At 40.6% G+C, this 20,823-nt stretch overlaps 5 protein-coding genes across 9 annotated transcripts; 3 read left to right on the top strand and 2 right to left on the bottom strand.

The window, feature by feature from the left end:
- The first annotated feature begins 1,606 nt into the window (after positions 1 to 1,606).
- Positions 1,607 to 6,022, top strand: LOC124313995 (polycomb protein Sfmbt-like). Of its 4 annotated transcripts, none has more exons than XM_046778931.1 (10): positions 1,607 to 1,752; positions 2,491 to 2,580; positions 2,646 to 2,869; positions 2,933 to 3,068; positions 3,145 to 3,265; positions 3,340 to 3,570; positions 3,640 to 3,795; positions 3,864 to 4,686; positions 4,748 to 5,370; positions 5,434 to 6,022. In XM_046778931.1, exons 3-10 carry the CDS (start codon positions 2,716 to 2,718, stop codon positions 5,587 to 5,589), a joined length of 2,400 nt encoding a protein of 799 aa, XP_046634887.1. In that variant the 5' UTR covers positions 1,607 to 1,752; positions 2,491 to 2,580; positions 2,646 to 2,715; the 3' UTR covers positions 5,590 to 6,022. The 4 variants fall into 4 exon arrangements, with proteins under 4 accessions (XP_046634887.1, XP_046634888.1, XP_046634885.1 ...); XM_046778932.1 differs by lacking the exon at positions 1,607 to 1,752 and adding an exon at positions 1,845 to 2,016; XM_046778929.1 differs by lacking the exon at positions 1,607 to 1,752 and adding an exon at positions 2,023 to 2,428.
- Positions 6,023 to 9,387: 3,365 nt separating this feature from the next.
- LOC124314273 (drosulfakinins-like) lies at positions 9,388 to 10,720 on the bottom strand. The gene is made up of 3 exons (XM_046779437.1): positions 10,577 to 10,720; positions 10,312 to 10,510; positions 9,388 to 10,073 (listed from the first exon to the last, which is right to left on the bottom strand). The coding sequence occupies exons 2-3, from the start codon at positions 10,507 to 10,509 to the stop codon at positions 9,777 to 9,779; spliced, it is 495 nt and encodes a 164-aa protein (XP_046635393.1). The 5' UTR covers position 10,510; positions 10,577 to 10,720; the 3' UTR covers positions 9,388 to 9,776.
- A 2,549-nt stretch (positions 10,721 to 13,269) lies between these two features.
- On the top strand, positions 13,270 to 15,184 carry LOC124314134 (folliculin-like). 2 transcript variants are annotated; one of them, XM_046779192.1, is made up of 6 exons: positions 13,270 to 13,513; positions 13,571 to 13,717; positions 13,783 to 14,188; positions 14,253 to 14,371; positions 14,433 to 14,640; positions 14,709 to 15,184. In XM_046779192.1, the coding sequence occupies exons 1-6, from the start codon at positions 13,382 to 13,384 to the stop codon at positions 14,933 to 14,935; spliced, it is 1,239 nt and encodes a 412-aa protein (XP_046635148.1). In that variant the 5' UTR covers positions 13,270 to 13,381; the 3' UTR covers positions 14,936 to 15,184. The 2 variants fall into 2 exon arrangements, with proteins under 2 accessions (XP_046635148.1, XP_046635150.1); XM_046779194.1 differs by having other exon boundaries at positions 13,272 to 13,513; positions 13,783 to 14,184; positions 14,252 to 14,371.
- Positions 14,686 to 16,001, bottom strand: LOC124314213 (zinc finger protein 275-like). The gene is made up of 3 exons (XM_046779354.1): positions 15,326 to 16,001; positions 15,134 to 15,263; positions 14,686 to 15,056 (listed from the first exon to the last, which is right to left on the bottom strand). The coding sequence occupies exons 1-3, from the start codon at positions 15,906 to 15,908 to the stop codon at positions 14,924 to 14,926; spliced, it is 846 nt and encodes a 281-aa protein (XP_046635310.1). The 5' UTR covers positions 15,909 to 16,001; the 3' UTR covers positions 14,686 to 14,923.
- Positions 16,002 to 16,078: 77 nt separating this feature from the next.
- Positions 16,079 to 20,514, top strand: LOC124313979 (exportin-4-like). The gene is made up of 13 exons (XM_046778897.1): positions 16,079 to 16,285; positions 16,351 to 16,456; positions 16,515 to 17,132; positions 17,213 to 17,668; positions 17,732 to 18,204; positions 18,270 to 18,396; positions 18,453 to 19,025; positions 19,082 to 19,257; positions 19,323 to 19,535; positions 19,598 to 19,828; positions 19,884 to 19,955; positions 20,025 to 20,117; positions 20,191 to 20,514. Exons 1-13 carry the CDS (start codon positions 16,238 to 16,240, stop codon positions 20,383 to 20,385), a joined length of 3,381 nt encoding a protein of 1,126 aa, XP_046634853.1. The 5' UTR covers positions 16,079 to 16,237; the 3' UTR covers positions 20,386 to 20,514.
- Positions 20,515 to 20,823: the final 309 nt, after the last annotated feature.

Here is a 20,823-nt window from a genome sequence, read left to right on the forward strand (position 1 = left end):
TGATGTGATTCGGGGTTGAACGTGATAAGTGCGTCCGGTATATTTGCATTTTCACGTTCAATCCGCGCACGCAAGGATCTGGAATGATTTCAAACCTGAATTTCGTTCTCTATAAGCTTTTAGACGATTGGCTGTGCGCTTGTTTGTGTTTCCCCGTTTTCAATTGGTACGTACACGTTGGCGGGCATTAGTTATAGGTCTATCCTCCTTCAAATGTCTATTGTTACGATGGTAAGAGAGCGGTTGTTCTGCAATCGCATATAACGGGCCGGGACGTATACTACATCGTCGAGCTGTGTAATAACAACTGCACATCCTAGCGGCACAAAAATCGGAGAAAGGAAGAAAAGAAATAATGTACGAAAATAAACCCCGACGTCGAAAATAAGCTCAAATTATAACATATAACTCGGCAATACGCTGATGCCATTGGCTTCAAGAACCTTCTTTGTGCTATTACAGAGAAAAAGAAAGAATAACGTTAATAACTCTCGCGCGGTTCTGTGTGTGTAAAGCCCCTTCACGACACTCTCTCAGAGAGCTGGAGGAACATACGTATACTCTGCTGAGAAAAAATAAGAAAAAAGCTTCAGGTGAATCGTGACCGCGCGTTCCCTCATTAAACAAAAAAGAATAAGCGAAGAACCCCCGGCCGAGAGTCAAAATCCCGTTGGCAATTGCAATCGTAAAAATCACATTCTTATTATACTATTGAAACCGAGAAATTGAACGTGGTTCATCCCCCCAAATGAAACAAAAAGCTTTTCCCGTATAGTTGAATTTCATCACCATACTTGTTGATCTAAAACAAATAAAATAATAATACACTCTACTGCGTTCCCTTTTTTTGTTAGTGGTTGTTGTCAATCACGGCCACAGTATCCCGTTCAGACACTCTCTGGTTATGTCAAACTAACCGTTGATTATTATGTACATTTACAGCTGCGGGAATCGCAAGTGAAACGGATAAGAAACAATGTTATATCTGCTGACGCGGTTCGCGGGTGAACATGTAAAAAATCAGACAACACAAATGACGTAACCGTATTCTCCTCTGCGATTGCGAACTGTTGACAATGACTCGTTAAAAAGAAGAAAAACCAACGGCGAAAAAAATCGTAATCATAACAAGAAAAATGCTAAACCGCAATCCTCACTGGGTTCCGTTATACAAGTCGTTCTTTTATATTATTTCTTCCAACGGGGGCCATTTCTTCCGACAATCTATACTACTACTTTCCGACATGTATAATATCGGAGCACAGTATATTTTCTTATACTTTTGGTTTCTGGAAGAAAAAAAAAAATATAACGTTTCTTATTTCGTTTCTGCGGTCGATTGAACTTTTTATTTTTATTTTTGTGTGTCTCCTAATTATTTTGTTTTCCCTGTAGGAAACATTTATTATTCAAAGAGCTTTTGCGTGACCCAGCGAAACCAAAAGGTTTTGACTTGTTTGGTTTTTCCCTATAGTGCTTTCAGATGGAAAAAGTATGTTTTACCTTTTTATACCTTGAAATTCTGAAAATAACTTGTAGGAATTCAATTTATTTTTTAAAAAAAGGAAAACTTAAAAGTAGTGGCAACGCTGTTTTCTAGGGGCAAATTGATTATCGACCCCCCCCTCCTTGTTGTGTTGTTTCCGGTCTTTTTTTTATTTGGAGGAAATTTTTAATTTTGAAGGGGTGGTTTTCCCTTTGTTTTTTCTCGAGGAACCATAGCATCTCGTCAACGTTCTTTTAGTTGGACAGGTAAATAATATCGTTGACAGTCCAGCCAGTTGTCACGCCCCGTCGTCTTTAAAAAATTGGCCGTTTGACACATCGAAATTAAGGTACGACTAGTGCCTCCCGTTGGACGCCAACGCATTGCATTGGCCAATTCATTTGTTGTCGTTCATTATTTTTGTGATTTGGATTTACCAAAAAATCGTTGATCAGGGTCTTTTGGCCTGTTGTTTCCTTCGTTGTCAAAGAAAGCGTCTCCGTTTGTCGCCATTTGTCAGAGAGAAAATTGTTAGTATATATATTTTTTGAAAAAGTCAGTGGCTGTTTCTACTTCCTTAGTATTTGACCGTTGGCGGCGGTTGGTGATTAGTAATTCAAAATTCCCTATCTCCTTTTAGCGGTCGTGAGTACCCGCCAAAAAATACGTTTCGCTTTAACGTAACTGCTAGTCATATTGACAAGAACTGTGCAGTGACTATCACTGCAGTTTTGGTTATTTTTACAATTTTCTGACTTCATTTTCAACTATTCAAACCTTTTGCATTTGAAGAAAAGCATTTCAAGTTGATATTTCAACAAATATATTGTACACTTTCATCAAATTCAGTGAGATAAAAGCTTTCTGTGATTTCTAATTGGGAATGGGTCTTGCGTCTAATGGTGTCAGTTCAGTTGACAAGCGAACACCTGGTATAGACGAGTGAGTAGGCCTGTTTGTCCATGTCTGGTATGTGTGACAATGTTAATATTTTGACGTTTTAGGGCAACCAACAAATCTTCTGAATTTCACCTGGTGTCTCATTCACATTATGAAGATTCTGATGGGGAAGATGCCAATCATCTCGGGTCCAAGTAAACATGCAATTTCTTTCATTATGGAAACAACATTTAACCGACAACTTATTTTTCCCAAACAGAAAAATCAAACCTGTCGATGGTCTGATTCTTAAAACACCTATAGCCTTCCAGAAGGATTCCGACTTGGATATGATCCCTATTCGTAAAGAGGGGATGGCAGTTTGTGAAAAGTGTGGAGCAATTGGCGTTAAACATTCATTCTACACCAAGGAAAGGAGATTTTGTAGTCAAGCGTGTGCTAAAAGTTTCAACGAAAGCCCGCACATGAGTTCCAATAATTCAGGTAATTCATCATCACATTAATAATCTACTGACATCGTGTTTCATACTTTTATTGCATTTATAGAGAAACGTCTTAATTTACAACCCGGGCAGCAGCCTGTCAACAGGAAGCTGGGCCAGCCGGCAGAAGATGTTCATGTGTATTCCAACAAAAAACGGCTGCTCTTAGCCAAAGAAGTACCTGGATCAGACAAAGACAAGTCCGATGAAATTATCACTCTTTGTTTTAAAAAAATCAGTCGAAAGTAAAAGAAATGCTTGTTCTATTTTTTCCAGGTATGGATTCGATTGGGTGGAAATGCTGACTGAACCGGGCTTTGTAACACCACCCATTTCCTGCTTCCGTCATGCTCCTTTATGTGATACTTGGGCATCAGATGTCAGCGTCGGCATGAAGGTATATTGAATAAAACGGACTCAATTAAGAAAGAATAAAAGACGATTGTACGTTTGTTGCGATTCAATTTCCAGGTCGAGGTTGAAAACACTGACACCCGGCAAGCAACAGCCAACAGTGATCCACAATCGTATTGGGTGGCATCTGTCATCAGCCTGATGGGTTACAAGGCCTTGCTTCGCTACGAAGGCTTCGGCAATGACGATTCCAAAGATTTTTGGGTCAATCTGGCAGCTGAAGACGTCCACCCTGTCGGTTGGTGTGCCTCTAAAGGGAAACCACTGATACCACCACGAACTATCCAGGTACGAAACTCATTTAATCTCTCCCAACAAGCTATTCGATTGATGTTCATGTCAATTTAATTTCACTAGGACAAATACACCGAGTGGCGAGAGTTCTTGGTGAAACGATTGACGGGGGCCCGTTCATTGCCCAACCAGTTTCACGTTCGGGTACTTGAAGCCTGTAGATCTCGCTTCCGACTCGGAATGACCGTCGAGCTTATTGATCGCAATCGCCTATCCAGCGTAAGTGAATCATTGTCGACTGTGATGCCAACTTTTTTCTGATGTAACAATTTTTCTATTTTTGACAGGTGAAAGTAGCCGTCATCGATATGATCGTTGGTCGTCGGTTGCTTCTCCGTTACGAAGGTTCGGTTCCCGATGAAATGGGATTCTGGTGTCACGAAGAATCTAGCCTGATCCACCCTGTAGGCTGGTCGCAAGCTGTTGGTCACCACATCGATGCTTTGCCAGCCTACCTGGAGCGATGCGCCAAAAAAGTGTTTTTGCATAATGATGCCTCCAGCGAATTGTTTAACGAAATGAAACCGACACAAGGCAATGGAGCGCTCAAGTTTAAAGAAGGCATGAAGCTGGAAGCAGTGGATCCTCTCAACTTGGACCACATCTGCGTTGCAAGTGTTGTCAAGGTCTTGCGGCAAGGATACTTGATGATCCGCATCGATCGACAAGAGGCGGATGCCGGCGATGATCAGGTTGAAGATCCCGGCGAGTTCTGTTATCATTCGAGTTCGGCTTGTATCGCTCCGCCTGGATTCTGCGAGGCGAACGCAATCACTTTGAAACCACCGGAAGACTACGAAGGTCGCTTTCGCTGGGGAGACTACTTACGACAGAATAAAGCCACTCCAGCACCGGAATCCCTTTTTGGCGGGCGAGACGAGAACATGCCACAGTTACGCGTAGGCATGCGGGTCGAAGCGGCTGACTTGATGGATCCTCGCCTGGTTTGCGTTGCTACGATTGCACAAATCGCTGGCCGGCTAGTTCGTATCCACTTTGACGGCTGGAGTGATGACTTTGATCAGTGGATGGATATATCTTCACCAGAGATCTACCCAGTCGGTTGGTGTGAGTTGGCTGGCTACCGCCTCGAAACTCCTATTGCTCCTGGTATGATTAAATTGTTGTTTTAAAATTAAGTTTTACTTTTTAATTGGATCTATTCTTCTAGTAGTTGTGGCGCCAGTCGTAAAGAAGGGAAGGAAGCCCGGCCGAGGTGGAAGAGGAAAATCCAGAGGAGGTGCCAGAGGTGGCGGCCGGTCTCAAAATATCTCTACCTCAACTGCTGCACCAAATGCCGTGGTTAACAAAAGGGAAAGATCGCCATCAGCGGATTCTTCAAAGGCAGTAGTGCGCGGGAAAACTGCAAAACTCATTCCCTTGCCAACTAAGAAATCTCAGGAAAGCCCAAGGAGTCTTCGCTCACGTGGTGGTCAGAATCAAAACTGTCCATCACCGGCCGACGAGGCTCCGACTGCCATTCAAAACCTCCACCAGCGTTCTACCAGACGAAGAACAGAACCTGACGATGCGGAAATGAGCAATTCGAGTTTTGCAAGTCCTAATAGATCCATGCCGCCAACTTCAGCAACCGTCCCGAAAGCAGAGAGCCACTCAACCGGAGAATCGAACGATTACAATGGCAAGCGCATCCCTAGGCTCATTGACATTTCTGCGGCCCTTCGAAGAGAAGCATTGTCCGGTGTATCACCCCTCGAATGGACTACCCAAGACGTGGCTCAGTTTTTACGAGTCAACGACTACACTGCCTATTGCGATACATTTACCAATGCAGTGAGTATAACATTTTTTAATTTGAAAGATTGCAGAGTGTAGTCATTTTTATTCTCTTCACAGTCGGTGGACGGACGAGGACTCTTGTCGATGAGCAAGGACCAGGTGTTACAACTTACCAACATGAAACTGGGTCCCTCGCTCAAGATTTTTGACCTTGTCAGTCAACTCAAATCAAAAGTTGGCCCCGGTTCTCGTCAGCAGAATGCTAGTAATTAGTCACCAGGTCCCAACTCTCTTCTTTGTTTCATTTAACCTAGAAAATGACTACAGACGGTCTTAATTCCTCTTCATCCCTCGCCCTTCAATCGGTTCTTTAAAGACTCTTTACTTCCCTGCCAGCTTCAGTTGAGTTGATAGCAAAGATGGAATTGTTGTGATTCTTCACTTGATTCCACTTGCCGTTTTTTTGTATATGTAGCGCGTGTCTCTTTTCGACACGACTCACCCGTCTTAATTAACACCTGCACACCTCGCCCATGATCGAACCCAACGTAAGAACCATTGGAAAAAAACGGGTTCTCTATCGGTTGGTCGTGGTAACACAAAAAATTTCTTACTAACAACCAAACGATCTTTTTTGTTTTAACAAAGAAACATTTTTGGTGGCACACTTGAAGTTAAAATAAAAAATGTTCTTTTTGTGATTTAATCTTGTTTTTGTTTTTCTATCATCTTTTGGCAGTGGTGGCTAATGGGCTTCCACTTTGGCGAAGCGTTTCCAGGGAAAAGGAATTTAGAAATATTGACGACAAAGGGTTACATTTACGTTTGTTTCCTCCGATCAATACTCGCGAGAAATCAAAATTCAATAAAATTGCGCAGTATTGAATTTGCATGACAGGACTGATTTCGTCTAAGGTGCTTAGCAGCTAAACATTTATTTGAGAATGTGATATTGAACTAGGATTTCCCATTTTCGATATGCGTCATAGTATTTTAGTCGGCGGAAGCTGAACCGTTTTAACTAAGTTGTGTAAGCCTCTGTTAGAAAATAATAATGAATGATAGTCGCACTAAGATGCGGAGGAGCTTTGTCGTTATTATCCTACGCGGAGAAACCCACAATCAATATTTAACAAGCTCTAGCAAACGGCATATTTAATAATAACTGACGATGAACGCAATAATCCATTCCCTCTTGTTCGGTTATTCCGTATTATGTTCAGTTGACGTAAAACTGCCAAATCTTACGAGTCCGCATGCAAACTGATTTGTTGACAACAAACAAAATGAACTTTCACTTCTTATTCTTCCATCCAGCCCTCTGTAAAATGTCTCAAGATCGTGTATTTTTATGTCAATTACGAAATAGATTGGTCCTGACTAGCGGAAATAGTGAAACAAAATGGCAGAAAATGTCATGTTGGCCAGATTCATTTAGGAAAAAAAAACTACAAAAAGAAAAGGATTGATCGAAGAACGCAGCTCGCAATACCAATTCCGTCAGCAATATTTGCACACACTTTTGAGTAAAATTTAATTAAAAAAAAAACTTTTGTTGTTGAAATACTTTGATTACAAATTCTTTCATCGTATCTTTTTTGTTGTTTACTTATGATTTGACCGCAAATGTAACTATAAATAGAGGTGAATCTTTCAGTTGTCTTATTATAGCCATGCAAAGTTGCCCAATGTGATAACTGCACTGGCCCGTCGCCCTGCCGCCCTGCCGGCCCGGCCGTCGGTCCGTGTCCGCCGTAGCCGTGTAAAATAGGGCCAATGCGGCAACGTTGTAAGCGTTTGGACTGTTGCCGAATCTAGGTGGCAGCACTGGTGATCGGGTATAGCAGTCGGTACTAAAGTTCTTGGGATTTTGCTACGTGACTTAAGTTTCTCGACGATTCATCTATTCCAAAATGCGTCAATTTACTAAAGTTATCGCCCAAGCTGGTAAGAAAATATTGTGTTAAAATTTTACTTTTCAAAGAGCCTGTTCAACGAACGTGAGATGGTATTTTGGCGACTTGTATGTCCTTGTGTAATCAATGTACGTTACAGATATTTAAGATGGCTGTTATTGTTAATTTACTGTGCTTAAACTAATGATTGATATGAATTTTTGCAGGACGTCTGACTTCACAGCCGGTTCGTAATGGCTCGTACGTATCACACATTAAAAATGCCACCATGAATGAAATGCCTGTTCCCTCTGGCTCTTGGGCTGAGTATAACAGTGCAAAACAACGAACCTACAATTTACATCTGGTGGCTGGATTAGCAGTGACGATTGTCACCCTTATAGTGGTAAGTGGTTTATTTATGATTTTGAGGTTATTGATAGCGACTTTGAAATAGCCCTGAAAACTAGTATAGTAAAATGTTATCTAAACAAGATAATGTAGTTATCTGTAGTTCGGAAACAGTTTGTGTAACAACTAACATTTGGGAAATGCTTTTGTTGTGGTTTTTTCATAAAAGTAATTAAATAGCTTATCAAGTGAATAGCCAAGTAGTTTAATGACTTCTAGTCTTGTCACAAATATGGTAGAATTTAACCAGTCATTTGGTATAAATTTCTAATGGATTCATTGGTCTTGTTTTTCTTTAGGGCTTGAAAACAGATGCATTCTACCTGAACTTGGGTCCCGAGCTGAAGAACAAGAAATGAACCATTTCACAAGTCTCCTGTAAATGACCATAAGACTTTGTAGTCTGAAGAGTTCAATTTTAGCAAATTATGTTCCTCAGAATGTCACTCGAATAAACAACTTAAATTAATTGGCGTTCTAAAGCTTATTTAATTACTTCGGTTACATTTTATTTGCACTTATAGTTTGAATGTTAACCCATGGGTCAAACAGAAATCAGTCTGAAAGTCTTTCTTACTGTAAAAAATTCCAAGAAGAACTCCTAATCTTCTTTGAATGAAAGTTGTTGTGATTTTTACGCTTCCCACGCAAAGAAGCTGAACTCTTGCCACACGATCGTGTCGTTTTGGGTTAATACACATGAACGATCTTTATTTTAGAATTTGCCGAAAATGCTGACAACGAAAAGCTTTTTCTGCCCGAGTCCCTAATGCCTAGATGTTTACTTCCGATGTGCAGGTGCCGTGTTGGGAATGTTCTCTTTCCTTTTCTGTAACAGTGCGGTAACAAAGAGAAAGAGATTCAAAAGCCAAAAAGAATCGATTCCGAATCCTGACCAGAATATGTGGTATAAATAAATCCAACTTGCGTGTCTTTTTAAAAAACGGTAGATATCGATTACCTACTCCTATACATGCCATTTCTTCCTTAAGGGAAAGAAGAGTGAACTTGACGTTGTCAATGTTTTTTAACATTTAAATGGTCCCCCAAGTAACTTAGAGTGTCACGATATTCGCACATTTTTTCGGTGGGGCGGCTTTGGTGGCTGCAAAAAGATGCGTATTTATTACACATATCCAACCAGGGGGCTGGAGTTGACGGAAGAAGTAGCAACTTTAAATGAGAAAAACGACATTTCATTTATTGCTCTTCTGAAATCGCCAGTTTCTATGTCAATTTCAGAAGAACTCGATCGTCTCAGTTGAAAAACTTTTAAAGAAAACCATATGCTTTCGTTAACAGTTGACGTCAGCACGCTCCCTTTTTTTTTAAATCGTCGCTCCAAGACTTTTCGGTGAGTTGTCATTTATACTCTCGAGTTCGGAAGGCGAATAATTTCAAATCTACTATATTCCGCCTTTCGATCATTACTGATCACTTTTTGAAGAACTGAATCTCTCTTATTAAAAGTAGATTCATTAATGTTTGTTTCAAAAGATCATTATGCGGCCAAGCTCAAGGGTGTAGCTTGCCTATAGACCGTAGGCGAAACTTGTGAAAAAGAATCCCGACAAGTATGTAGGACATGTATAATCCAAGCTATCGGAGCGGCATTGTATGAAAGAGTATTAAGCTGGTGGAGTGGATGGCAAGTGTGTATTCCAGTTCGCTATCGAATATATAGGTATTCACCCCGTTGAGAAATACACTTTTGTATAGCCGGTATATATATTCACCATAATAATTTTGAATTAGCAACATCACGGAAAGCGTTTTATGGTCGTTTGTGTGCTAAAGTTTTTTGTTTGCAGAGGCTCGAGTCATATAATTCAAACACATCGGTGAATACGTAATAATAATGTATGCGGCTGAATGAACCGCGGCAACGAATAAAGAATTGCGTATGAAAGAGGAGGAGAAGAAGAAAAAAAGATTATGATTAGGCGGGTGGGAGGTAAACAGCAGATCATAAAAGACAACAATAATTCGGAGTTTATAGTAAAAACGGGGTTGTTCGGTATTATAGCGCTAAAGCCAATAGAGGAAAGAAAACAATTGAACATGAAAGCGAGCGCAGTGAATTGTTTATATGACGACGTGAGTTAGTTCCTTTCCCTTTTCGTTTATCTTGATATTGTTATATGATGTCCCCCTTCAGCGGCGTCCGAATCGCATGTGCCCATAATCGTCAAAATCACGCTTGCCGTAGCGCATGTGGCCGTAGTCGTCGGGCTGTCGCTTGCTGGCTGCTTGACGGCCTTCTGGCAACACGAGCGGGACATCTTCATCTGCGAAATCCTCGTCACCGAATCCTGTCGTCTCGTCGTCGTCGTTGTTGCTCTGCACGACGGCTGGTAGTTTGGCCTGGAGTTTAGGATTGATGCTGCCCAGTTCCACTGGAGATCTGGCCAACTGGAACGAATTGCTGGGCACACCGTTCTTGGTTTTCTCCTTTTGGGGTGAATCAATTAAACGAGAGAAAGTTGAGTCGTTACATTGAAAGGTTAACTAATCAAATTTTCAGTGAGAAGGGGGGAAGGGGCAGCTATAGGTGACGGTTGATGCAAGTTTTAACACACAAACACCGAAATCCTTTTTCATCCTCACTGAAAACTTTAGTAGCTTTTGATCAAACTTGATATTTTACCCCGCCCATGGGATCGAACGCAATTGTGTTTTCTTGGCCTACCTTGTCGCCGATCCGAGAGCGTAATAGAAGCCAACGTAGCCATGAATCAATTGATTTGCTGTACGAGGTGGGATTCGGCGAGTGCAACAAACGACGAGCCGTGGCTGTTGATGACGAATCGGCGGGAGCTGCAGTGGCCCGGCCCACTCCCAGCACGAGAACCGCCGCCAAAACCGTCGCCAACATGGTCAATTTCATCCTAACATAAAATGCAATTAATCAATTGCCACAATAACTGATTGATTGATTGATAGTAAAAATATACCTGAAATGTGTTTGATAGAACTCCACGGGACGAGATATGTAGTCGAAGGAAAGTTGCTATTCACAGATAGTCTCGTCACACTAGAGAGATGGCTACTAAACGGATGGTGCAGTCTCCTTTTATACCCAACGTAGCAGCCCAGGGACTTGACTGGGCTGGTTCAACTGTCTGCAGGAAAAGGATATAGGCCGGAGATGGTGCACGGCGGCAGTTAGCTGCGCATCGGACGTCATCCGATGGGGGGCCAGCCTACATACATACATACATAGGAGTGTGCACATCGGCGGGGGTTGATCCTCAAATCCTCCGAGACACCAACTCTTCTGTCTGCTTCTTCTTCTCTGACATTCGTTCCTCCACTTTCTCCAATTTCTAACCACATGTTAGTTGACACTGCCTTACCGTCCTCTGACAGGCCACCGTGCAACTCAAACAGCACGAAAACAATTCTCTTCTCTACGTACACATATAGCCTGTAGCTGCTGTTTTCCTGCCTTTTTGCAACCAGGGAACAGCTTATGTTGGAACACAAATGACGTCATGCTCTATCAATCGGATAGTATCCATTCAATGACATGTAGTATATATCTCGAGACTTTCTTTTTATCGGCATGTCAATGCCGAGCACTTGTCTTAACGTCGATAGTTAATGCGCTTCCGAATTCATCAGTAATGAATTTCTTTGGCGGAAATGATTCTTTTCCAAACGCTCTTCCGTAATAATGCTTAGAGGCCAGAAGTCGATATAACGGAATCGAGATACTATAATTGACCTGTAAAAATAAAAAAATAAAGAACTTGTTCACCGTACTAATCAGCACAGCATATACAACCCAATTTAGATCTAGATTGGGTGAACACGCCGCTGGGACAGCACGCGGAAGCCCAACGGGATGCACCGCACGTTATTCTTAGACGATTCGGCAGCAGTCGGCCCATCGTGTGATATATACTAATCCAACCAAACCCAATTGATCATTAGTGTATGAAGGTAAAATGATGGCAATATCGGGCAATATGGAGCCAAATAGCACCGGCACCGGGTCGAGCCTCTAATCAACGAAAGTCTCCTGCAGCACATAGACTAGATATACTGTGCTGCTGCTGCTGCCGGGCCTTCCTCTTGCCCATCCACAGCACATACTATACGTATACAGTAGACTGTACAAAACATTTGAAACATAATCTAACTTGGGCTATTATAAGTGCTGACGTAGCTGCTGGGGCTTACATGCCTGATCAATCGCCCCAACATAATTACCGGAGAGTCTAAACACACACACACACACAGCACACAACGAATTATGAAAAAAATATTTCTTTGTTGCCCTTTGCCGTGTTTTATTCCCGTTCCATCGTCTCCGCACGTCCTTAAACGGACGACGCTTCCGTCAGACTATTAACAATGTTTAACTTTAGCGTCTTGACTGAACTCTGTCTTATTATAGGAATAATTGTAACTTGAAGCGCGGTCCAAATAGAATTAGCGCAGTATCTAACAGCAGTGGGGATGTCCAAATTGTTCGTCGAATGTAATTTGATAAAGAGGAGACGCGGAGCAGTCAACAGGCTGATGCGCTCTGCTCATGCACCTCTCGTCAGTTCGTCGATTACGGTCATCACGTCGAAGCTATGGAAGGAGAAACAAGTCGGCCGATAGATGACATATTGACATAATACAGTAATGGATGGGCACGGAACCGGAAAGAGAGCCGACTAGGAGCTCTGCTGCTGCTGCTGTATAGGCAGTTGGAAGCAGAATGATCGTCCTACGCTACCACGTACCTACGTGCACAGCAACACAATGTTCTTTTCTCACGGGGGTTGTTCGCGTATTAGATGGTTTAGTGAGTGCGGATGAAGTAAAATATGACTGTCAATCACATAATTATCTGGTTCCCAAAAAGGAGGTCTAAAAGTGGGTGGGGAGCCGACCACGAGTCAATAAGGGCCACTCATGTTATCGTTGTCAGGTTTGTCTTTTATCCAAAATAATCGTAGAAAAATAGAGAATCACCCGTTAATACGGTATAACCGATTAAAAACAACATTATCAAATACTCGGAAATCCCCGATTATGGGCCTCCTGTTTGTTTCTAAATTGCAAACGGACTTAATCCTTCTACCTGAGCTGACAAGTAAAGGACGGATGAGGTCCTCTGACGTGTGTACATAACGATCCCGTTGTACTTTGGGGAATTGTAAATGGATAACGATACGTGATGGGCTTTATAAGTAATAGCTATTTGGTATGGCGTTATAGTAAATGCGACCAAAATGGCACTGAAACTTATCGTATATTAGTATCGTGAAAGCTAAATAAAGACATGACCTTATGCAGCGGACCTGGCCTGTATGTATATTGCTTGCACATGTTGCGTAGAGGCGAAATTTGACCCCCCATAGCTTTAAAATATTCGCTTTTTTCGAAATAAAATTATCTTTTTTTGTGTGCTTCTAGAGGAAAACAAATTTGATGCACAGCAACAGCACATTGTTTTGACCCTCGTCGTGTCTCGTGTGTCATGGGACTCTTGGCATTTACATTAAGATAGTCATTCTTGGCTGAAATGTTGTGATCTTACTTGGGAAATGTTTAATTTTTTTTAAATTAGTTTATCAGGAATTAAAATTTTCTCGTTTTCAATAAATTTGTTTTCGTGAAAAAGTTTTAATTCGAGAATATGGCGCCCTTGGATCGAAAATAGTATTTTTGTTTAGTCTGCTTTGTTATTGGGGTGTGTTTTCTTTTTTTGCTTTTTGTTTATATTTTTATGGTTGGCACGCTAAGTTAGATAGTTAGATATGGAAGTAGCTATTTGTCATTTTTGCGAACATCATGGTCCGAGTGTAATTTTTCACACTCGGTTGGTGACTGAAACTGATAGTTATACCTCCAGCCAACTGTCAACCCCACCAGCACCAATTTTCTGCACGGTACGTAAGAGAAAGTTAATAATTAACGATCTGAATTGATTTGTCAGCTATCTACAGGCATGCAATCCTTTTGGAAATGATCATCCAGGATATACAAGCAATGAAGCCACTAGCAACAAATCAACTATCAGTTCAAATAGGTACACTTCAGACATTGTAAAAAACCAGTTGCAACAGGCATGTTTCAGGAGCCTGAGTTCTGAGGTTTGTTTTATATTTGTCTCTTCTAATCAAATCAGACCCATTTCATCAAGTGTTTTTGTGTCTAGGTGAGCCCATCTAAAGAAGGGCCAATTTTTTTCAGTGATTCAGGCATTGACATTCATGTCATTTCTCACACGTTTTTCCTCAAAGACTCTTCAGCAAGAGGGTTCCAGAGATGGTTTAGTGTCATTGCCTTAGCCAATGAGAGTGCTATCTTGCTGAAGCTGTGGAACACACTTGTTCCCGAGATGAAAGAAATCATTAAAGATCTACAGCAGATGGCAGCCGAAGTTTACAAAAGAGAGGAAGAGCAGTGCTCACACAGGATGCTGCGAAGCAATTTTCACATAGCTAATGTTGGGGCAGCAAGGTCTCTGCAAGATATTTCAGGCAATCCAGCCATTCTGCTCAAGTTGCACATCCAGTTCTCACGATTGATCTTGCTTGCCAACTGCACTCCCAATCAAGTGAATTTGACAAAAAAGTTTTAGGTTAAAGGTTTATTAATACAAATAATACATCATTTTCATGTAGGTAAAATCGAAAGTTGTAGAATCTACAACCAATAAAACAGAAGACAGTGTTGCGGCCTTAATCAAAATTTGTGAAGAAATCGGACCTCACTTTAAAGCTTTCGCCAGGCACATTTTGAAGGTCTGATAAATTAATATCTCTTTTCTTTCTCTGGTTTGTTTACATATTTTGTTCTGTATAGGGAGGATCAACATCCATATCTTCAGATGATTTATGTGTTAAAGAAAGTTGTATCAGTGCTCTTCAATACCTAGTCCCAGTGCAAGCTTCCAAAAACTTCATCATTGCACAACACACACTTCAAACTACGTCTCAACCGTGTCTTTTGATATCTAACAAAGGTCACTCAATCACTTGTATACTTAATAACTGTGAAGGGTATAATAAAGGTAAGTTCTATTTTGTAGCAAAATCAGTGAATTGTTTAATACAAATAATTTGTCTCTTCCTCCAACAGCATCATGTATTGTAAATCGATTGGAGAACATCTTGTTGGCGGAGGACGTCTCGCCATCATTCATCCATAAGCAGTTAACAAACATTCGAGAACAATTGCTTTTTGCAGCAAAAAAATTGCAAGAGTTGAAGAATGCGGATCAGAACAAGGTGCTACAGTTTTTTCAATCTTTTGGATATGATACTGGAGACCTTGACATTTTTCATCACTGGAGCTTATACTGTTGATGAATCTGGTTCATTTTGTTGGATTTGAGCCTCCTTGTGTACATTTCTTTTGTGGACAGTCAAGTCATACTTGACCCGAAAGCATTTGGAGCACTTCTCACACATGTAAGGCCTTTCTTGACTAAAAAAAAAGTTATATATATAAATAGTACATTGTTACAAAATAGTTAGCCTTTACAGTGTTTATGTGCATCATACCTGTGTGTCTTGCAGTGCTTTGCCAATCCCAATACATTGTTGAAAGATTTTCCACATGTTTCACACACATAGAATTTAGATTGATCATGAAAGGTCATATGCTTTTTCAAATATGCCTTGTCAACAAAGCCTTAAAAATAGCAGTTCAGAAAGATTTCAAATTATAAACCTCATGTATAAGTAGATGTTTACCTTTATTGCAGGTGGGGCACACATGTGGTCTCTCTTTGGAGTGATGTCTCATTTCATGGAGCTGAAGATCGCGCTTAGCACTGAACATTTTCTTACATTCATCACATTTAAATGGCTTTTGAGAACTGTGTCGAATCAAATGTTTTTCTAAATTGTTCTTTCCTGCTATGTTTTTCTGGCAAACTGGACAGGCATGAAGAGAAGCACTCCTCTTTGTGGCACTCCTTATAGAATCAGGTGATTCATTGGCACTGTCTTCCAGTGCATCTGGATAGGTTATAGATATAAGTGTAGAAGCCAAGTCTTCTTTGGAATGGTCGTCAAGGAAATGACTTTGTAAGGCATTGCGACCTTCGTTTGTCTCAAACGAACACAGATTGCATTCCATCTTAACCAACTCTGACTTCTGCGATGCTAATTTACTCCTCCTGCTTCTTCTCGTTTTTCTGGTGGCGGCTTGAAGAGAAGGTTTGATGTCACTTGGAGTTCCCGTATTTTCGGGTTCATCAGTCATTTGAGGTGAATCAATATTCAATTGAACTTCAACCGGAATCTCCCCGAAGTCCTCCATTTCCAATAACATGAAATGTCACAACAAAGTCCCGATCGTTAAATCGTTTACTCTTTTTCCTTCCTTTTTACCTAAAAAACCTTCTGCTGTTCATTAAAATCTTAAACTACCATCTACCGGTAAATATTTGTAGTATAACGAACAGGCTGGTCCAGGTAATAAAAAAATTTGGCAAACGTGCCTTCGCCCTTATGTCTTTTTTTTTACATGAGCTCTATTACCTATCAAAATATGGATTGGAATTCTTTTCAAACTGTTCATTGATTTTGCCGATCAATCAATTACGTCTTGGATACGTTTTGGCTTAAAGACATTAGATACAATTGTTTACTAAAGGGGAAATGGAACAAGGAATTCGCGAGCTGGAAGCTGCCGCTGGAGTGCTGCTGGTAAACTTTCATGTATATCTTTTTTTATTTCAGTATACTAATTTTGATTATTTTTTTTCATGTAGGCACCACCAAACTGTGTGACGAATGAACAAAGACATGGGGCAGAAGAGGTCTTTATGAACTTTCGAAAGATAAAATCCCCATTTGTTCTCTGCAAATGCATTTTAGGTATGACACTGTAACTAGCAGAATGTGAATTTACTTAAACTTTTAATATGATGTTTAGATGTGAGCACCTCTGATTTGGTACTTTTCGAAGCAGCTGGCTTACTCAAGGATTCCTTGATACGGGAGTGGAGCTCTGTGTCAGAACAAGATCTGAAAAATCTAAAAACCTATTTGCTTAACTATGTGGTGCAAAAGACAACTCTGTCTGCCTATGTTCGTGAGAGAATTCTACAGGTTGTTGCCATTATGGTAAAAAGAGGAAGTGTTGAAGATTTGGGTGCTGACAGAGGACAAATACTAAATGATGTGGAACAACTGGTCGTCAGTGGAGATAGTAATCAGCAAATGATTGCATGCAGTGTTTTGGCAGCTATCATGCAAGAATATTCAAGCTCGGTTAAGTCATCGGACGTAGGACTGCGATGGGAGATACACTTTAGGGTCAAGCGTCAATTTGAAGGCACCGATTTGAAAAGGATCTTTCATTTTATTGTTCAAGCTCTACGTACTTTTGGGAGTGACGATAGGCAAATGAATAGAGAATCATGCCTATTATTAAGCCGTTTGCTTGCCATAGCAGAGTCTGTCCTTAGTTGGTTTTTTGCACCGACTACTATGCTTCCGAAACGATTAATTGGCGTTTTTGAAGCTGATCAGAACCCATCGTTGAGGCCAGGTATTAACATTAACACTAAATTTTGTAAAAATCTTCCAAAGTAACTAAATATTTTCTTGGCTTTCTGTTGTAATTTACAGGCCCTCAATGGTCAGAAGTTTTTTTAGATCCGGCTGTTGTAGAACTTTTTTATAGAATCCATTACAAAGTTCGCCACTTGCCTGATTTATGCCATCACACTCTGAACTGTCTAACCCAATTAGCTTCGTTGAATGGACCAGTGATGGCTAACAAAGATGTACGTGTTTCGTACATCTCTCATTATTTGACTCAGTTTGTTCACTTTGTTGGCGGTGTTGAATTGCGCGCTCAAGAATGCCTAGGTGTATCCTCCATCTTCCGAAAGCTTGTGCTCTTTTTTCCACCTGATACTTTGGCAGCTTTGAATCCTGACCTACTGCAAACAGTTTTTCTCCACTGCACACGACTGACATGCAAATTCGCTGAACAGGCTGAAAGGGAATCAGCCTCACCGTCTGATGATAACCTTTCAATGGAAGCGTTTGATAATATGGTTATAGGATGGGACTCTTTAGGTATAATTTTTATTTGTCCTTCTTTTCGTTATTTCAAATTAAATGTTTTAAATATTTATTTAGGGGTGGACTCTGCGTTTATCAAAGAAGAATGGCGCATTGAAATCCTAAATACTTATATAAAATGTCATTTAGGATCACCTGACGGTATTCGAGGTGATGGGGCCAATGAAGAAACAGAGGAAGACATTGATGAAACCGAAGAAGATGATAAAACCAAATTTCGTGACCAATTAAGTAGCATTGGTGCATTCAGCCGCTCTGTAGCTTCTCATAGTCTAGTGTTATTAGCTCGTTTACTGGAGGATCGAATTACGCGATTCAGTACACAACTCCAGCGAATGCATGGCCAATCACTTAGTCAAAGCGATCAGCATCAGCTAGGATCTCTGTTCGAAGATCTCCATTGGCTCTTACTCATCTCCGGTCACACACTCACGTTAGATTCTGACGGGGAAACTGCCATCATACCGCAAGAAATTTTGCAGCATAGTATCGCTCAAGCTCCAACCGTCAACGTCGAAACGACACTTAAGGTAAATTTCCTCATTATAAGGTTCTTAACACTATTCAGAGTTTCCTCTAACCTATTTGTGTGAAGGTTATTGCTTCTCCCGGTAACCGTGCGATGGACATTGCAGGAATGGAAGAGTCTTGTGATCATGTGGCTCGTTTGATTGCTGCTGTGTTGCGGTTATGCGAAGTCGAACGGCGTGCTTCCGATGCAGGTATTTGTTGAATTATTCTCCTGCATAACCGAAATTCATTTCGCTTTTCGAATTAGGGTTAGCTCACCTTCTGAGTCCGGAAATGGGTTCAACTATTGTTTGGTGGCTGCGTCGTTTTGCACTGACCTATATGTTACCAAACGAGAACTTGTACATTGAGTTCAGCCCGTCTTTTTCGGCCGCCTTTGGACGAGATTCTGAAGGAGCTAATTGGATTATCGGATTTCTCTTGAATAAAGTTGAATCCAACTTACGAACACAGACGGCTGAATCCGCATTGATGAACGAAACATTACAGCTTCTAATGGCCCTTGTTGATACTAGAGAAAAGAGAAATGTGGTTATCAACAGTGGGCCATTCTGGACGTTGGTTCGAATGCATAACAGTAATGAACTTCTTCAACTTGGCGGGAGTGCTAGGCGGAAATTCTTTCAGGCACTTACGATTGCTGGTGCTGGGGCTAATAGTCCACTCGGTGGATTAGGTGATCAAAACTATTTTTGGAATCAAGTCCTCAAGCCACTAGAAGATCGTTTGATATCTCTCATCCAATCAGAGAGCCTTAATCGTCTAATTCATCAAGATGATGTTCGCTTTTCTGTTAGCACGGCTTTGGAATCACTTATAGGTAAAGGAGATTGAATTAGCATTAAAAGTGCCCTGCATAACATTCTGCTTATTTAGGTGTCGTCATGGGAAGTCAGGTTGCCACTGTTCAGATGTTATTTGCATCCCTACAACCCGTTCTTCGTGAACTGCCAAAACTTATCCATGCTGCCCACAATTACAATCTCATAGTAGAGTTGATTCTGGAACTTTTAAGTACCTGTGCCCGCATAATGCTCATTTTTCTATCTCAAGTATGCTACAAAAAATTTATTTCTATTATTTAGCAATAGTATTAACACACATTTTTATGTTGTAGTCTGACAGTGAAAAACTCTATCGTTTAGCTTTATCTTCAACACAAGCATATGCATCTCATACTAGCGGTCGGGTTACACGTGAAGCATCTGCTGAAGAAGATGCTCACCGTGACCTACTTCTGTTTATGGAATTATTAATGAATTTGTTGTCCAAAGATATTATTGACCTGAGTCCATTTGCTGCAGAAGGAACGCCCATATCTGCATCAGAGGTACAGTCTAATATTTTATTTCTTTATATTGTACTTATTTCATATATTTGGCTGAAATGTAGGTTTGTCTTCATGGATTAAACTTGTTGATGCCGCTGATGAATGCCGAGCTACTTCGCTTCCCTCAGCTGTGTTGGCACTATTACAAACTTATTACTTTCGCTTGTGAAATATGTCCTGCAAAAATAGTGTCCTTGCCGTCCCCAATGTTGTCAAACCTTTTTGCATCCTTACAGCTGGGTATGACCTCCTTCGGTTCTGATGTCGCGGCCTTCTGCTTTGAATTTATTCAGGTAAAAAAAATGACAAATGAACCAACACAGACCCTATAAATTAATGTTGTTCTAGGTTTTGTCAACTCATTTAGCCAAGAATGATAGGACAAGTGCTGCCTATGAAGCAATGAAACCATTTTTGAAAGTATTTAGCCATAATTTATTTTGTTTCTTTAATTGTTGATGTTAAGATTTTCTGTAAAATTTCCAACAGATTGTACTAGAAATGATACTTTGCCAGCAAGTGAGTTCGGATCTCCTGAACGTTGCCAGTGGAACATTTTATGCCCTCATTTGTGCATACCAGGTAAATAGCTTTCGAATTTTATATTTTTAGTACCACAATTAGAAACAAAAGAAAAATGTTTACATTTCTGTAGACCGATTATCAGCTTCTCGTAGAAGAATTGTTGTCTCGACAAGAGGAGGAAGCCTGCCGGAATCGTTTAGTGAATGCCTTTAACAACTTGACGGTTGGAGTACCCTTGAATGCTGAACGATTAGGGCGAATAAAATTTCGCGATAATTTCGATGCCTTTATTATGGAAGTCCGCAGTCTTTTGATAGTTAAATGATTGCTTGTGTAATTATTGTGCCTTTTTTCTTTGGAAGTAAGCCAGTTGATTCAACTATGTTTCGTTTCTGAATTCCTACTTTTCAAAAAGTAAATCCATGCAAATACATCGAGGGCTGATTTTATTTAATTGTTACACGCTCAAAATATCTCAAAAAAAGAAAGGATCCCGTATTTTTAATGCCACCTCACGGAGTAAACACAATATTCAGTATGTGTAGGTAGCATAGTGGCACGTATCGTTGAGAATTATGTATCTTAATTATCGGTACGCCTACCTGTTTCGCTTTAACACTTTCATTGATGCAAAATCATTCTTCAGCCTTTGTTACGATCTCCTGTTTTTTTTTCGATATGTAGTCACCTCACCAGTAATAAGACCAGTTCGCCATCAGCCGCTAAAGGCTGTGCTCATTTAAAAATTATGGTATTACAAAAC

The sequence above is a fragment of the Daphnia pulicaria genome, chromosome 10, assembly GCF_021234035.1.
Source record: "Daphnia pulicaria isolate SC F1-1A chromosome 10, SC_F0-13Bv2, whole genome shotgun sequence".
In the NCBI taxonomy this organism is placed as follows: domain Eukaryota; kingdom Metazoa; phylum Arthropoda; class Branchiopoda; order Diplostraca; family Daphniidae; genus Daphnia; species Daphnia pulicaria.

What these genes read in the sequence shown, in the direction of transcription:
- LOC124313995 (XM_046778929.1), top strand. Translation starts at nt 2,370, where the DNA reads ATGGGTCTTGCGTCTAATGGTGTCAGTTCAGTTGACAAGCGAACACCT. An exon ending in CCTGGATCAGACAAAGACAA is followed by an intron (nt 3,069 to 3,144) that starts GTCCGATGAAAT and finishes TATTTTTTCCAG; the next exon opens with GTATGGATTCGATTGGGTGG. An exon ending in GCGATACATTTACCAATGCA is followed by an intron (nt 5,371 to 5,433) that starts GTGAGTATAACA and finishes TTCTCTTCACAG; the next exon opens with TCGGTGGACGGACGAGGACT.
- LOC124314273 (XM_046779437.1), bottom strand. Translation starts at nt 10,509, where the DNA reads ATGAAATTGACCATGTTGGCGACGGTTTTGGCGGCGGTTCTCGTGCTG. An exon ending in GCTCTCGGATCGGCGACAAG is followed by an intron (nt 10,074 to 10,311) that starts GTAGGCCAAGAA and finishes TCACCCCAAAAG; the next exon opens with GAGAAAACCAAGAACGGTGT.
- LOC124314134 (XM_046779192.1), top strand. Translation starts at nt 13,382, where the DNA reads ATGGAAGTAGCTATTTGTCATTTTTGCGAACATCATGGTCCGAGTGTA. An exon ending in CTGCACTCCCAATCAAGTGA is followed by an intron (nt 14,189 to 14,252) that starts ATTTGACAAAAA and finishes TTTTCATGTAGG; the next exon opens with TAAAATCGAAAGTTGTAGAA. An exon ending in CTGTGAAGGGTATAATAAAG is followed by an intron (nt 14,641 to 14,708) that starts GTAAGTTCTATT and finishes TTCCTCCAACAG; the next exon opens with CATCATGTATTGTAAATCGA.
- LOC124314213 (XM_046779354.1), bottom strand. Translation starts at nt 15,908, where the DNA reads ATGTTATTGGAAATGGAGGACTTCGGGGAGATTCCGGTTGAAGTTCAA. An exon ending in GTGCCCCACCTGCAATAAAG is followed by an intron (nt 15,264 to 15,325) that starts GTAAACATCTAC and finishes GCTATTTTTAAG; the next exon opens with GCTTTGTTGACAAGGCATAT. An exon ending in AAGCACTGCAAGACACACAG is followed by an intron (nt 15,057 to 15,133) that starts GTATGATGCACA and finishes CTTTTTTTTTAG; the next exon opens with TCAAGAAAGGCCTTACATGT.
- LOC124313979 (XM_046778897.1), top strand. Translation starts at nt 16,238, where the DNA reads ATGGAACAAGGAATTCGCGAGCTGGAAGCTGCCGCTGGAGTGCTGCTG. An exon ending in CTGCCGCTGGAGTGCTGCTG is followed by an intron (nt 16,286 to 16,350) that starts GTAAACTTTCAT and finishes TTTTTCATGTAG; the next exon opens with GCACCACCAAACTGTGTGAC. An exon ending in TGCTCATTTTTCTATCTCAA is followed by an intron (nt 19,258 to 19,322) that starts GTATGCTACAAA and finishes TTTATGTTGTAG; the next exon opens with TCTGACAGTGAAAAACTCTA.